This window comes from Rhinatrema bivittatum, chromosome 3 (genome assembly GCF_901001135.1).
Source record: "Rhinatrema bivittatum chromosome 3, aRhiBiv1.1, whole genome shotgun sequence".
NCBI lineage: Eukaryota > Metazoa > Chordata > Amphibia > Gymnophiona > Rhinatrematidae > Rhinatrema > Rhinatrema bivittatum.
In genome coordinates, this window is record NC_042617.1 from 291,015,016 (window position 1) to 291,029,676 (window position 14,661).

At 45.4% G+C, this 14,661-nt stretch overlaps 1 protein-coding gene across 6 annotated transcripts in view; it reads right to left on the reverse strand.

Moving 5' to 3' along the window:
* Window positions 1-14,661, reverse strand: part of SLC11A2 (solute carrier family 11 member 2) — a 222,310-nt gene that overhangs the window by 105,936 nt on the left and 101,713 nt on the right. For all 6 annotated transcript variants that reach the window (XM_029594945.1, XM_029594942.1, XM_029594946.1 and 3 more), the window contains one exon: window positions 1,333-1,478. In XM_029594945.1, the coding sequence (XP_029450805.1) occupies window positions 1,333-1,478 (146 nt within the window). The remainder of the gene's footprint in view (window positions 1-1,332; window positions 1,479-14,661) is intronic.

Sequence of the window (14,661 nt, forward strand, 5' to 3'; positions counted from 1 at the left end):
CACGTGCAGTAGATGTTCCAGTGGGGTTTGGGGAAAACATTTTTGCACACAATTTTGATTGCCAAAAGTGTGAGCGTAACGTACGTGCAGAAAGATACACCGCTCTGAAGCGGATGTAACTTCCTGCACATATGTCCACACATACCTAGTGGTACAACACCACTTATCCAACAAAGTCCAGTTTGAAAATTCAAGCGAACGTCTGTGGTACCTCCAGACTTCAGTCATACATGGGGCTGCTTAGAGCTACCCTTCCAATGAGCATTTAATAAGAGACTCACATGTCAGAAATCGGGAGGTAGAAAGAACCTAAAATTGGATCAAGTATCATAGATGCCCACTGGCACACCTTGTGCTGGAATTTAGACAAGCCCATCTCTGTACTGCTAGGGAAAGTGCCCCTGAATCTCTACAAGGACAAGAATTAGGACCTCCGTTTACCATCCCATCTGCCAGAGAGCATCCTTAGCAGTGCTGGCACAGAGGGAAGTACTTTACTGAGCCACCGGCAATAAACCTTCCTCAAATGCACTTCCTTAGATGGCTATCATCCAAGTACAGATAAAGATGGACCATGCTTCATAGGGACGTGCACTTGTTTCTAAAGAATGCAAAAAATACAATGAGGCTATTTTTGTTTTGTTCCAAATGGAATGAACCAAAAAATAACCATCTACAAAATTACCCAAAAACTTTCAGGCATTTTTGTATTCATGACATTAAAAAACAAACAAAAAAAAAAAAACCCACCACCACACAAACATAATACAGCCCGAAAGTGGCCCTGACTGGGCCTTTCCACGGCCAAAAGCTGCCCAGGCCTGGCACAGGGACCAGGATCTCTTCTATGTAACAGTGCTGGGGCAATTCCATCTCAGTCCCCACTTACCCCCCTTCCCAGATCCTGCTTGCAAAAGGGCAGGAATGATGCCCAATCACTCCTGTGCAGATCCTGACGCTTTAAAAATGGCATGCCTGCCTGGAGGATGGTGCTGAAATGGTATCACTTTGGCACCTTCCTGTGGTATGTGCCCAGAGCCAAGGCCCTGCCAAGTCTAAGGAACCCCCCCATTTTTTCTTTTTGGTTAAATCTTCAGTTTTTTTGTTTTGGGTTTTTTTTTTTTGTTTAATGTTTTTCCTAGGTTTGGCAAACAAACTGAGCAAAACATTAAACTAACCAAATAAAAACAAACAGCCCCTCCCTGCAAAAAAAAACAAACAAACCACAACCCACCACCACCAAAACTTTTGGGGACACATCCCTTAATGCTTCACATTGCCAGTTTTCACAGGATAATTTTTTCAAAATGATCCTTAAATGAGATTGCAGACCTTCTCATTTTCCGGGATGGGGACTTTTTCATCAAAATAAGTAGCAAAAGGCTCCTCTGCTGGTTCCAGCGCTGTAGGTATGCTGCTGTAGGTGCTGGTAAGCACACCGACATCTCCATTTCTCACTCCGTCACCCGAGGCATTTTCTGCAAAAGACACAATTGAAGACTGCAGTTTGAAACTTCCAACCTTTTTGGCAGAGCTTGTGATCTGGACATGGAAGCAGCATAGTGGAAAAGGAGCCTGGTGTTTCGATTGCACTGTAGAGGTAATGTGCTCAGACCCTGGGAAGGAGAAAGGCCAACTGCTTTTGGCATATAGTTAAAGTTAAAAGTTAGTCTTTTTAAGATACCGCTTTCCCATAAAATCAAAAGCAGTATTCAGCATAAAATAAGCCTACTTTAAAGACACACAACCTTACATCAAAAAAGCAATCATACCGTACATAAAATGTATAACATACAATGGCTTGCAAAAGTATTTAACCCCCTAAAAAAAAAAATCAGCAGTAGGCTCTTAAAGCAAACTGTTCAAAGTAACAATTCATTATTTCTCTGCATTTTCTCTACAATAAAATTAAAAACTGTAGAATGCTGTTATGGACCAGGCTCTTTTTTCCACATGTGGTGGGAATGCTCACGTATACAGGGCTTCTGGCAGCAAGTCTTTATCTGGGCTGAATAATATCTTATCCGAGAAGCTCACTCTATTACCCGTTATTGCACCTGTTAGCGAAGGGGACACCCATCTGCAACGATTTATAGAGCATACACTGACTGCATCCTGAACAGTCCTGGCCCAACACTGGGGGGTCTCCCCGGGTACCCACATTTTCTAGTTTTCTAGCAAAGCTGGATTTTCTCTATCGCATGGGGAACATATATGCTCTTCAGCATAATATGACTTCCAGGTTTAAGAGAATTTGGCAGCCATACATACAAGGAAAACATTACCAGGAAAAAGCATCCATGCAAACACTACCTTGCCTGTTTCATAACCATGCCCCATGTGGAAATACCTCATAGTGGGTTACTGGGGTGCTGAAATATTCTGGAATACCACTGTACTGTAATTTGCTGTATTTCACCGCAAATACTTGTATTATAGAATGTAATGTTACACATGAGCGTTAGTCATGCAAGTGCTGACGAAGGTCAACCTGTAATGACGAACACGGGATAAAGATCAATCTGAGAGACCGGGGGAGGGAAGGGAAGGGAGGGGGATTCTTTGAAATGAGGGAAAAACCATGTGAAGACCCACGATACTACTGGACCATGTAAAATATATTGTTGTTAATCACTGTATATTGTGCATTCTTCAATAAAATAGTTTAAAAAAAAAAAAACAAAAACACTGCAAAATGCTGCTTGCATAAGCATTCAACCCCTTCAGACTTATTTGGTAGGAGCACATTTTGCTGCAATAACAGCTTTAAGCCTGTTGGGGTAAGTTTCTGACAGCTTCACACACTGTTTGGGAATGAGTTTTGCCCATTCTTCCTGGCAGATTTACTCCAGGTTGTTCAGGTTGGTTGGATGGCGCTTATGGACTGTGATTTTCAAATAATGCCATAGATTCCTGATTGGAGTAAGATCTGGACCTTTTTGTTCAACCACTCCTGTGTTGCTTTTGCCTTGTGCTTGAGATCATTATCCTCCAAGTTTTAGTTTTTCAGCAGACTGAAGCAGGTTGTCTTGCAGTATCTCCCTGGATGTTGCACCATCTGTACTTCAATTTTAACAAGATGCCCAGTCCCCGCTGAGGAATGGGCAGTGTTAGGTTTGCACACAGCACTTTGGATTTTGGCCAAAAAGCTCCATTTTTCATCTCATTTGACCACAATACTTATCCCTCTCTGATGCTTTCTGGCAAACTCCGGACATGCTTTGATGTGGTTTTTCTTCAGTAATGGCTTCTTTCTAGCCACCCTCCCCATGCAGGCCAGTTGCATGCAGAGTTCTTGATATGATTGACTGGAGGTGCACCTCCAATCCAGTCCCAGCCACTGTAGCTCCTTCAATGTGATTGTGGCCTCTCTGTGGCTTCCCTCACAAGTCACCTTCTTGCTCTGATGATGATTTGAGGGATGATCTTGTCTAGGTAGTGTGATGCAGCTTCCATTTCCTCACAATTAATTCAACAGTGCTCACTGGGATATCCAAGCACTTGGATATTGTTTTGTAGTCTTTTCCTATCTTGTACATGTCTATATCTTTAATTTCCTTAGAATGCTCTTTGGTCTTCATTTTCACAGCTTTCCTTCAGATTCACAGCCTGACCAATGGTACTGGGTCTTTCATCCAGAAAAGCTGACCTTTTTTAATAATTCACTGGTAGAGACCAATTGTAAGCCATTTGTTAGGGCAATGTCTTTCATCTGTGTAAACTTAGAGCTTCCACAGCACAGGGATTGAATACTTATACAAGCAGCATTTTTCTGTTTTTAATTTTATTTTACAAAAAATGCAGAGAAATAAAGAAATGTGACCAGAGCATACTGATTTGCAATCAACATACTGTCTGGAACAATCTGTGTAAGTGTCATTTATAATCCACACACATCTGCTCAATTTTAAATGGTTCAAATATTTTTGCAAGCCACAAGAAGAAACAACGATAAAATCTGAGTGACCGTGAAGGTCTTAGCCTTAGGGCAGGTGTTCTTTCAAACCATCAGCAAGCAAGAAGACCTGAAATCCGTAGAGCATTTATCCTGGGGAAGAGAAAATATCTTTAAATTATTTTAACAAAGGGCAGCACTTCATAAATTATTTTCCCTGTGCAATAATGGAAGGATTATGAAAACCTGGCTTTTAACAAAAAGCATTTCTTTTTTAACTAAGCCCTCGCAAGGCAATGTTGTGGCTATAAAGCACCTTCCCTGCTTACAATCGAAGTCTGAGCACAGGATTAGGGAGAAGGGGGATGTATGCAAGGGGGGGTGGGGGTCTGGGTAACCAGAATTCTCAACTCTGTACTCAATATCTGTCACACAAATACCACCACATTTTTTTGTGACTTGGCAGTCTCCTCCTGCTCAAACCAGAACCAGCCTCTACTTCAATCACAACTACCTAGTGTTTGGCTTCTCTGCTCCCTCCCATCCCAGCAAAAACGTTTTCAGCCACAGGCCGCATTCAGTGGCAGATTGGCCTATCGGGGGATTGGGCATGCCAAAGTGGGCTGGTCAGGTCGGTCACGTGTCATTTCCTCCCAGACTCCCTCTACTTTCCTTGTGGCTCAACTGCACTAGCAGTTAGCTCCCTGTCTCTGTGCTTGGGTTAGCTTGCTTTTCCATCTCTGCCTTGCTGCCTGTGTGTGCAGATTTTGGAGGAAACAAAGTCAGGCTGGTATTTGTTGCAGGTAAGCCGGTGTCTCGATGACCCCTTCCTGCTGCATATAATTAAAAAAACAAAAAAACAAAAAAAACTTAAAAGCTGCTCTTTTGCTGGTTCCATGACAGTGCTCTGCCTTTGGCCTGCCTCTCTCTTTGGTGCTCCACTTGGAGCTGCAGTGTGCTGGCCCCAGCCCATCTTCCTGTCTCTCCTACTTTTATTTACTGTATTTTTCGCTCCATAAGACACACTTTTTTTTCCCCCCCAAAGTGGGGGGAAAATGTCTGTGCATGTTATGGAGCGAATATTAAAAACAAACAAACCAAAAAAAAAAACACTAACTACAAACCCCCCCCCCCCCGCTCCTGACCCCCCCTCCAAGACTTGCCAAAAGTCCCTGGTGGTCCAGCGAGGGTCCGGGAGCGATCTCCTGCACTTGGGCCGTCGGCTGCCAGTAATCAAAATGTAGCCTCGGAGGTGGAAGAGGGGAAAGTGGTGTTGTGCAGGCACTGGCAGGCAGCACTGTGACTGAAAACAGCACTGCCTGGGACCAGCAAATGAGTTTTTTGGGCCTCAGTGAATCCAGTAAAGTTTAATAAAAAAAAAAAAAGGCTGTGAAGGAGAGAGGGACTGGCTGGGACCATCCCACTGCAGCTCTCCCACTATCATCAGGACAACAAACTGCTGCAGAGCCCAGCAGCTGAATGCACCAGCTGCAGCCTGTAGGTAAGCTGAGGTTACCTGCAAAAACAAAACAAAACTGGGGGTGGAGATTTAAGCTGGAATTTGAGGATTGGGTGAAGGTAAGTGGGAAATTGTGGAAAGGGAGAACGGTCTTGGGTGGGGAGTCGGGAAAAAGTGGGAACTCAAACTGGTTGAGGTGGAAGTGAGGACTGAGCGTATGTAAGAACTGGGGGGATTAAGGGGTAGTGCAAGAGGGAGAGAGAGCACAGCCTCAGACAGGGAGAGAAAAATGGGGACTGGCCGAAGAGAGGCTTGAGGACTGGGGAGGGGCATGGGTGGGAGGGTAAGTGGAGATTAAGGGGGTGAGCTGAGACTCCGATTGGGGGAGGAGAGGCACATGAGGTGGGGCTGGGGAAGAGCAGGCGGAAGAGAGACAGGGAGAGAAAAATGTCTGGGGTGAGAACTGGGGAACTAAGTGGGAACCTGGGACTTGAGCTGTTGAGAGAGACCCTGGTGATGGAGGGGAAAGTAAGGACTCACATCGGGGGAGGGGGAGTGTGAACTCAGGGACCGGGTGGAGGCTTAGAATAGCAGGGATTTGGGGGCTTGCTGGATGGGGAGAAAGCCGAAGAGCAACATGGTAAAAAGAAAGTGGGAAAAATAATCCTAAAATACAGGTACACAGCGCTGGGTTCTGTATTGAGGGTCACCACCTAGAAAAAGGACGTTGAAAAAAAGGACATTGAAATCTGATTCAGTGTGCAGCCTGAGGACAAAATAGCAAACAGATTGTTAGGAACAATCTGAAAAGGAATGGAGAATAAAATGGAAAATCTCTCTGAAGCAAGTCATGGTGCGACGGCACATCAAGTATTGTGTGCTGTTCTGATCGCCCCATCTCAAAAAAAAAAAAAAGATAGTGGGACTGGAAAAGGTACAGAAGAGTGACCAAAACACTAACGCGGATGGAACATCTCTCCTGTGATGAGAGGTTATGCAGCCAAGGCTCTTCAGCTAAGAAAAGAGATGGCCGAGAGGGGACACGACAGAAGTTTTTAAATCAGGAGTGGGGAAGAACGGGTAAATAAAGGCCAGTTTACCTTTTCATACTACTAAAACAAGAGGACGCTCCATGAAACTAACAATCAGCAGATGCAAAACAAATCGTGGAAAGTACTTTTCACTCAGTGCACTATCAAGCTGTGGAATCTGTTGCCAGAGGACGCGATCAAGGCGACTAGCATAGCTGGGGTTTAAGAGAGGTTTGGGCAAGTTCCTGGAGGAAAACTCCATAAGATATTATTATCCAGGTAGACCAAAGAAAGCTATTGTCATCCCTCAGATTAACAGGAATTAGATCTACTTTATGGGATCTGCAAGATACTTGTGAGCTGCATTGGCTACTGGGGAGACAGGATGCTAGGTGGTTCGATGAATCTTGGTCTGACCCAGCACGGCATTCCTTATGTTCTTTTTTTTTTTGAAATAAAATGTTTTATTAAGACATCAGAACAAGAACATCAGGTCACCCACATGTGGGTACACCAGCATTACAAAAAGTACTATCAATACAGGTGACACCCTTCCCCGCATTGTGACAGCATGGCAAAAAGCAATAATGTGTTAATAAAGCCTGATCCATGAAAGATAACAAAAGACTGTGTCTCTTATTTAGTAGAGCTTAAACAGACTTCCCCCCCCCCCCGCCAATCTCACTCCCGAGGGTATACAACCAGGAAAGGTCTATTAATATGAAAAAGTAGAGAGATGGTAGTCCGTATGTGAAAGTCCAACACTCCCATAAAGCCAAGAAGATCCATTCAGATAGTCAAGCAAGCAGTCTCCTCCTTCCAAACTCGATAAGTAGACCAGGTATCCCGGAACCGCCGCATTGTCCTCCTGAGTTTTGCTGTAATTTCGGCCATAATGTATATATGATCCACCTTTATCTGTACCTCCGCCAACGTAGGTATAGTAGAAGTTCTCCATTTCTTAGCTATTTCATTTCTAGTGGCGGTACATATAAAAGTTGCTAGACTATTATTGCCCGCCTGTTGGAAGAGCAGCGAAGTTCCCAACAATGCATGTTGAGGCAGTAACTCCACCGTACCTCCACACAATTGCTGCAACCAGTTTTCCACAGCTCGCCACAGAGGACGTAGAATAGGGCAAGACCACCACATATGAAGGTAACTACCTTCACACTGACAACCTCTCCAACATAGTGCAGACATGTGAGAGGACATACTGTGCAATCTAGTGGGATAGTAGTACCATCGAAAAAACATCTTCAAGGAGTTTTCCAATAATGAGGCCGCAATTAAACCTTTGCCCAGACCCAAGATAATCCCCTCCCATTCCGATGTAGAGTAGGTGCACTGTAAATCCCGTTCCCAAGCAAGCATAGCTTTCGTTTTCACCCAAGGTGCAGTCCCCAGCATATTATACATCCCGGATAGCAACTTGATTGCAAAATCTGCCTTCCCACAGATCTTCTCAAACTCTGATATCCCCATTTGTACGTGAGTAGATAACCTAGAGGTACGTGCATAATGACTCAGTTGTAAATAGAAAAATACATCCTCTTCCTGTACACCAAATCGTGATCGTAAATCCTGGTAAGAAAGCATACCATTGGAACCCATGATTTGGCCCCAATACCGTATACCTCTAGCCTTCCACTTAGTTGCCACCCGGCTGCCAAAACCAGGAGTGAAGGTTGCATTAGCATATATATAAGTGGAGGCATGAAACTCGCGGAGCCCCGTTACAGTGCTCTTGTGACAACACCAAAAATGAAGGTCCAGAATCAGAGTCGGGGCCACTACCTCCTCTGGACTCTTCCGCCAGGTGTTCTTTGGTTGCCACAGATAGCTACACAGAGGTGTCTCACCTAGTATCGCTTGGCTAAAACTAAACCACTGCTTAGGAATAGCCTGTTTATGCCAGTCCACTATAGATTTAAAACGGGCAGCCATATAATAACGTTCCAAATTGGGTACTCCCAAACCGCCCCGTTTTCTATGTCTATAGAGAGTAGATCTCGCAATTCGAGGCCGCTTTCCACCCCAGATATACACCAACAACCGCTTTTGCCATTTAGCTAGACTATGGCGGGGTACCGCAATCGGCAATGTTTGGAACAGATACAGCAGCTTGGGGAGCACAGTCATTTTAACAGCGGCTATTCTGCCCAGCCAGGATATGCTGTACCTGTTCCACTCCTCCAGATCTCTTAGGATCGAAGACCACAGCCTATCATAATTTAAGCTAAACATGTCCTGGGAAGCACTAATATACACCCCCAAATATTTTAATTTATTATGTGCCCATTTAAAACGGAACTCTTGTTTAAGCATATGTTCAGAGGAGCTAGGGATGTTAATATTCAAAAGCTCTGATTTTTCCCAATTGAGCCTAAAGCCCGAGACACTGCTAAATTCCTCCAAGGCTCTAGTTAAAGGCGGGAGAGAGGACTCAGGGTGGGTTACAAGGAGCAGAATGTCGTCTGCAAACAGAGACAGTTTGGAGGAAAAATTCCCCACCTCCACTCCCTGGATTCCCGTATGATTCCTCACCATATTTGCAAAGGGTTCCAAGAAAATTGCAAAAAGAAGCGGAGAAAGCGGACAGCCTTGTCTGGTGCCACGTCGTACGGGAAAGGTAGGAGAATATCCCCCGTTAATTTTTATACAGGCTAGAGGGTTGGAGTATAACTGTTGGATCCATTGTATAAAGGTATCACCAAAATGTAATTTCCTTAAGAGCGCGAAGAGATATGGCCAATGCACCATATCAAATGCTTTCTCAGCGTCTATTGCCAGGGCCACAGCCGGTATGTTATGCTTTTTAACCCACCAAAATAGGTCTATGATCTTGTGAACATTGTCACTGGCTTGTCTGCCGGGAATAAACCCCGCTTGGTCCGGGTGAATGATTTGAGCAATGAAGCTATTCAAACGCGTCGCCAGAATTTTAGCTAGAATTTTGAGGTCAATGTTTATAAGGGATATGGGCCTGTAAGAACCACATACCGCAGGGTCTCTCCCCGGTTTTGCTAGAATAGTGATACCAGCGGTATTTGCTGCATCAGATAGCTTCGCCCCCTCTTTCAACGCTTGAAATACTCGAGCAAGAACCGGTGCTATAAGAGAGGCAAAGGTTTGATAGAACCTGCCCGTGTATCCATCGATTCCCGGCGATTTACCGGGTTTGAGAGAGCGTATAGCATGAATAACTTCTTGCTCAGTAATATCCTTATTCAATAGTCGCTGATGAGATTCCTCCAGACCAGCAACCTGGGAGGCCTCTAGGTATCTGTCGATATCCTCTAGCCTGATATCTTTGTCCATCTCATATAATTCAGAATAAAATTGATGGAATCGCCATCTGATGGACTTGTTATCAGTCAAAACCTCTCCATCTTTGTTTTTAATTTTAATAATGGCGGTTTGAGCCTGCCTCCGTTTTAACACATTGGCTAGTACTTTCCCTGCTCGATTCCCCCCTTCAAAGTACTTTTGTTGAGCTATTTGCAGTTGGTGAGCAATATACGCCGAATCCAGCGAAGCTATTTGGGACCTAATGTCTTGTATCTTGGGTAACAGAGTCAATGGGGAGCCTGATTGTTTATGCAAGCTTTCTAAAGCTTTAAGCTGACCCAATAGTTGTTCGCGAGCCTGTTCCCTTTGTTTCTTCAAGGAAGCACCCCGGGCTATAAACTTGCCCCGGATCACCACCTTAAGACATTCCCAAACAACCACCGGGTTAACCTCTCCATTATCATTAAATTGCAAATATTCCCGGATGGCTGCATCAACCTGGGAAGTGAAGTCCACATCGTCTAAGAGGGAATCATTGAGTCTCCAAAATTTAGTACCCTGGTCGTAGTCACGCACCTGCAGCGTAAACCAAACAGGAGCGTGGTCCGACCACAATATGGGCTCACTATCAATCCGGGAGATTCTAGGTAACAGGCCCGTACTTCCCAGGAACATGTCAATTCTAGAATAGCTAAGATGCGGAGAGGAGAAAAAAGTGTAATTCCTGGAGGTAGGATTACGGGATCTCCACAGATCTCGCAGCCCCAAACTTCTAAGCAGAGCTTTCAGTTCATCCCTAGCCTTTTTGGGATCTGAACTGGAACCCACTGATGTGTCTATCCTGGGATTTAAAGTCAAATTGAAATCTCCCCCTATAATTAAGTGACCTTCCACTTTGGAGTGCAAGATCGGGGTCAGTACCCGGTAGAAGTCCTGCTTTTGCGAGGTGGGGCCATAAAGTGACACCAGAGTGTAAGTATCACCCCCTAGTTGGATTTTTAAAATAAGAAATCGCCCAGAAGGGTCCTCGTAAAGATCCTTTAGCTCAAAGTGACAGTCCTTTTGAATCAATATTCCCACTCCTGAATATTTAGATGCTACTGTGGCAGCCGCCCAATATTGATATGGATACCTGGGATTGCACAGTAATTTTTGATACCTCTTTCGCAGATGGGTCTCTTGCAACATAGCGACATCTATCTGCAGGCGAGCTAATTCTTTAAATAGTAGTTTTCTCTTTCTTGGAGTATTAAGACCTTTCACATTAAGGGATAAAAATTTAAAGTTAACCATAACGGAACATACTTGAACTTTCTCCGCAGCAGAAAAAGGACCGTTCCCCATGGTATCGTCCCCCTGTTACAGCAGAAATTACCCTCTCAATTGGCAAACAAGCAGTAGAGCCCCTCAACCCGTCCCCCCTCCCCTTCCCCGCCCCCCACCCCCCGTGTAATTAAACCAAGGCACAACCACCATGTGCCATCCACCCATGGAGGAAATGTAAACCCCTCCCCAAGATACTCAACTTCTGGGCTTGCATAATTAAAATTCAACTATACCCAACCAACTGAATTAAAGAACAGTCCTGCTATATAACTCCAGACCGAAAAATGTGCACAAATTAGCAGTAAAACTGCTAATAAAGGAATGAGCAGAACATCCCCTACAACGACTCTGTCCATTTGCCCTCCAAAAGAGGAGACAAACTCCAGTGAAGAAAAAAGAGAAAAAGAAAAAAAAATATATATATATATAAGTCACGCTGGGGCCTCCTCTGCACGCTCCGCAGCTGAATTCCTTTGCAGACGACGTCGGCCCTTAGTGACCCTTTGCCATCGTGGTTGAGGAGCACGTTGGAGAGCAAGGCCCCCTGGCCCACTAAGAGCCGCTGGTGGTAACTCAACCGGGATACCTTCAGATTGTAAAATTTCCACCGCCTCTTTCACCGATTTTACACGGTGAGTCATGCCTTGTACGGTGAAGGCCAAACCGCCTGGATACAGCCAACGGTAGCGAATGTGGGCTTCTGTCAACTTCACAGTTACACAGCGGAACTCCTGCCTCTTTCTCAATGTAGCAGAGGATAGATCCGCATAAATAGCTAGCTCGTGGCCCTCCCATTGCCAGGACCTTTGTCTCCGGGCTATGCCAAAAATTGCTTCTTTCTGCTGAAATGAGTGATAACAAACCACAATATCTCTAGGCTTGTTAGCTAGCTTTGGGCCCAGTGTCCGGTGCGCTCTTTCCACTTTAATTACAGGATTGGACTCAGAGACTGCATCTGTGTCCTGTTTCAGAAAAAATAAGGATATTCTCCTCACCACCTCCTCGCAGTCCTGGTAGTCCTCAGACTCCGGTACTCCCCGGATTCTCAGGTTGCATCTCCTGCTTCTATTTTCGATGTCTTCCAGCTTTTCTGCCATGGAGCTGTAAGATTGTTGGAGCAGCGCCTGTTCCTTCCGTATGGCATCCCAGCCCTCGCCCTGAGTGTCTAACCGCAATTCGTTCTCGTCCACGCGGCGTCCCAGCTCCGCTGTCTCCTCTTTAATGCTAGCTAACATATCAGAGATCTCCCGCTTGTAGGATTTTAAATCGTGCCGCAGTTCACCGAACCACCTCCGCATCTCAGATCTGGAGGGGGGGGAGTCATCGGCAGCAATGATTTCTTCAGCCTCCTCCTCGGGCGCCGCGAGGGAGTCGGCCGCCGCCATTTTGAGCTGTCCCGGGTCAGAGTCGCCGTCGCCGCGGGCATAAGAGAATTTCTTCAAGTCGAGGGTTTTCTTCTTCGAGGTCATGCCCAACTGGAATGCAAAGAGGTCAGGAGTCGTTTGCTCGCCAAAGTAGCGTTGGAATCAGGTAAAAAATAGCTAAATAGCCCAGAAGCTCGAGGAGCAGTACCGGAGTGCTGCTTACATGGGGAAGTGACGTCACTTCCTCCATTCCTTATGTTCTTATGACCAATGTGACTGGAAAAATAAAAATGTCCAGACAACAAACGTAGAAAAAATATTTTTCATTTTAGAAATTGGTATATGTAAATTTTGGGAATATGTATCTCCTATATGTTTGTATTTTGCACAATACAAGAAGCACCGTTACTCCTGGGAGAATTTGGCACAAAAGAAATGTTAAATTCTGCACAGTATTTTAAAATTTCCAGTAGATAAGCAGCTGAATTAGCCATGCTGTCTGGGTACATCTTCCATGCCACTAGGTGGCGGAGCTCTCTAAGACTAGTAAAGTCTTTCGGCTCCCTCTTGTATCTTTCCCGGGTTTGCCTGAGGCTCCTCAGTCAGTTTTTGTCTGAGCAACAGTTAGCACGCGGAGCTCTTTTTCTCCTGAGAAAAAGAGTTTGTGAGAAGAAAAAATAAAATAAAAAGGATAAAATCGTTAGGACATCATCCAGTGACATGCCTCATCCAGGATTCAAATTTTGAGCCTGCGGTAAGATAATGTCGGCCACCGATGGCCACATTTCTTGCTATTTATGCTTGGGTCCACATCATGACCAGGCAAATTGTATGCACTGCGTACGCATGTCCCCACGAGCGCAGAGTCAACGAGCTGCCAAACTTCAGGAATTAAAGTCAAGACCATCGGGCTCTTATGCCCCTTCAGAGGCTTCCATCAGATCCTCCCCAGGCCCAAAAAGGAGGGAAAAGTCTCCTTCAAGAAGGGCTTCTTCAGACGACACCCCCCCCCCCCCTGGTCAGAACATGCGCAGTCGTTGACCTGCCAAAAATCGGCGCACGGCACATGGGATGCGTCTGTAGCATCGCGGCCACATGCTACACCGACACAGTCGACTCACCAGCGCTCCAAAGATCAACGCGCCAGCTCAGATCTGAAGCATCGACATGCCGTCTAAAAAGCGAAGCACTGACGCATCGACTCATTGATGCAAGAATAGCGGTGCGTTGCATTTACGCCCGACGCACATCGGTGCAGATATTGCCTCACCGATGCAACAGACGCAAATAGAGCCCAAAACATACCACACAGGTCATAAAAGACCCAGAGAGATGTCACCCCTTCTAGTCATCGACTCAGATCCAGACATCTCTCCACCTCATCTGTCAGGCACCGCTTCATCACCTGTTGCGCTATCAGGTTTTTCTCTAGCCTCCATGGACAGCCTTAGCCCGATGGTCCTCAATCAGTACCTCCACCGGTTACCCCACCTCCGGAGAAGGTTCCATGCAACAAACATACACAGGCAGATACTCAGGGCTGCTCTACCACCTATAGCACCATCTACCTCGGGACTGGCTAACCAAGCTGTGTCATAGATTACCTCTATTTTGAGCCAATTCCTACAATCCATGGAACAATCTTATCTGCCACCTCAGCATTCTCCTCCCATATCACCAACGGTTCCAGAGGACCCCGCAGTCCCAGGTCCAGCACCAAAAAACCTAGAGAGCTCACCTTCCTCGCCAGTTGAAGATATTCCACACTCTGATTCTTCATCAAACTCATCAACATGCTATCAGTCTGATCCGGTGGAGGTTCCCCCTGAACCCTCCTCTCCACCAGAGGATCTTTCTTATTCTCAGTTTATAGAAAAGGTGTGTCAAATGCTCAATGTGGAGTCAAGGTGTTTCCCCTGATCCACGTCAGGAGAGGTTAGGAATTCTAAAGATTTTTGATGCCCCGAATGAACCGGTGGTGCTACCGCAACATTCAGTATTGACTGCACTGATGGAGAAGTCATGAGATACCCCTCTATCCATTCCTCCAACATCACGCAAAATAGACCTGAAATTTCGTATGAAGGACTCCCCCCTTCCATTCAACAGTCCAGCTCCCAAATTACTCAGTAGTGGTAGAGTCGGCAATGCAGAAGGCTCGGAAGTCGCGACTTCATTCAAATACACTCCCAACCAGAGATAATAAATCTCTTGACGACATCGCTAAAAAGTAATTTCAATCTGGGATGCTAAACACCCGTATACAAAATCACCAATTCTATATAGCACAGTATC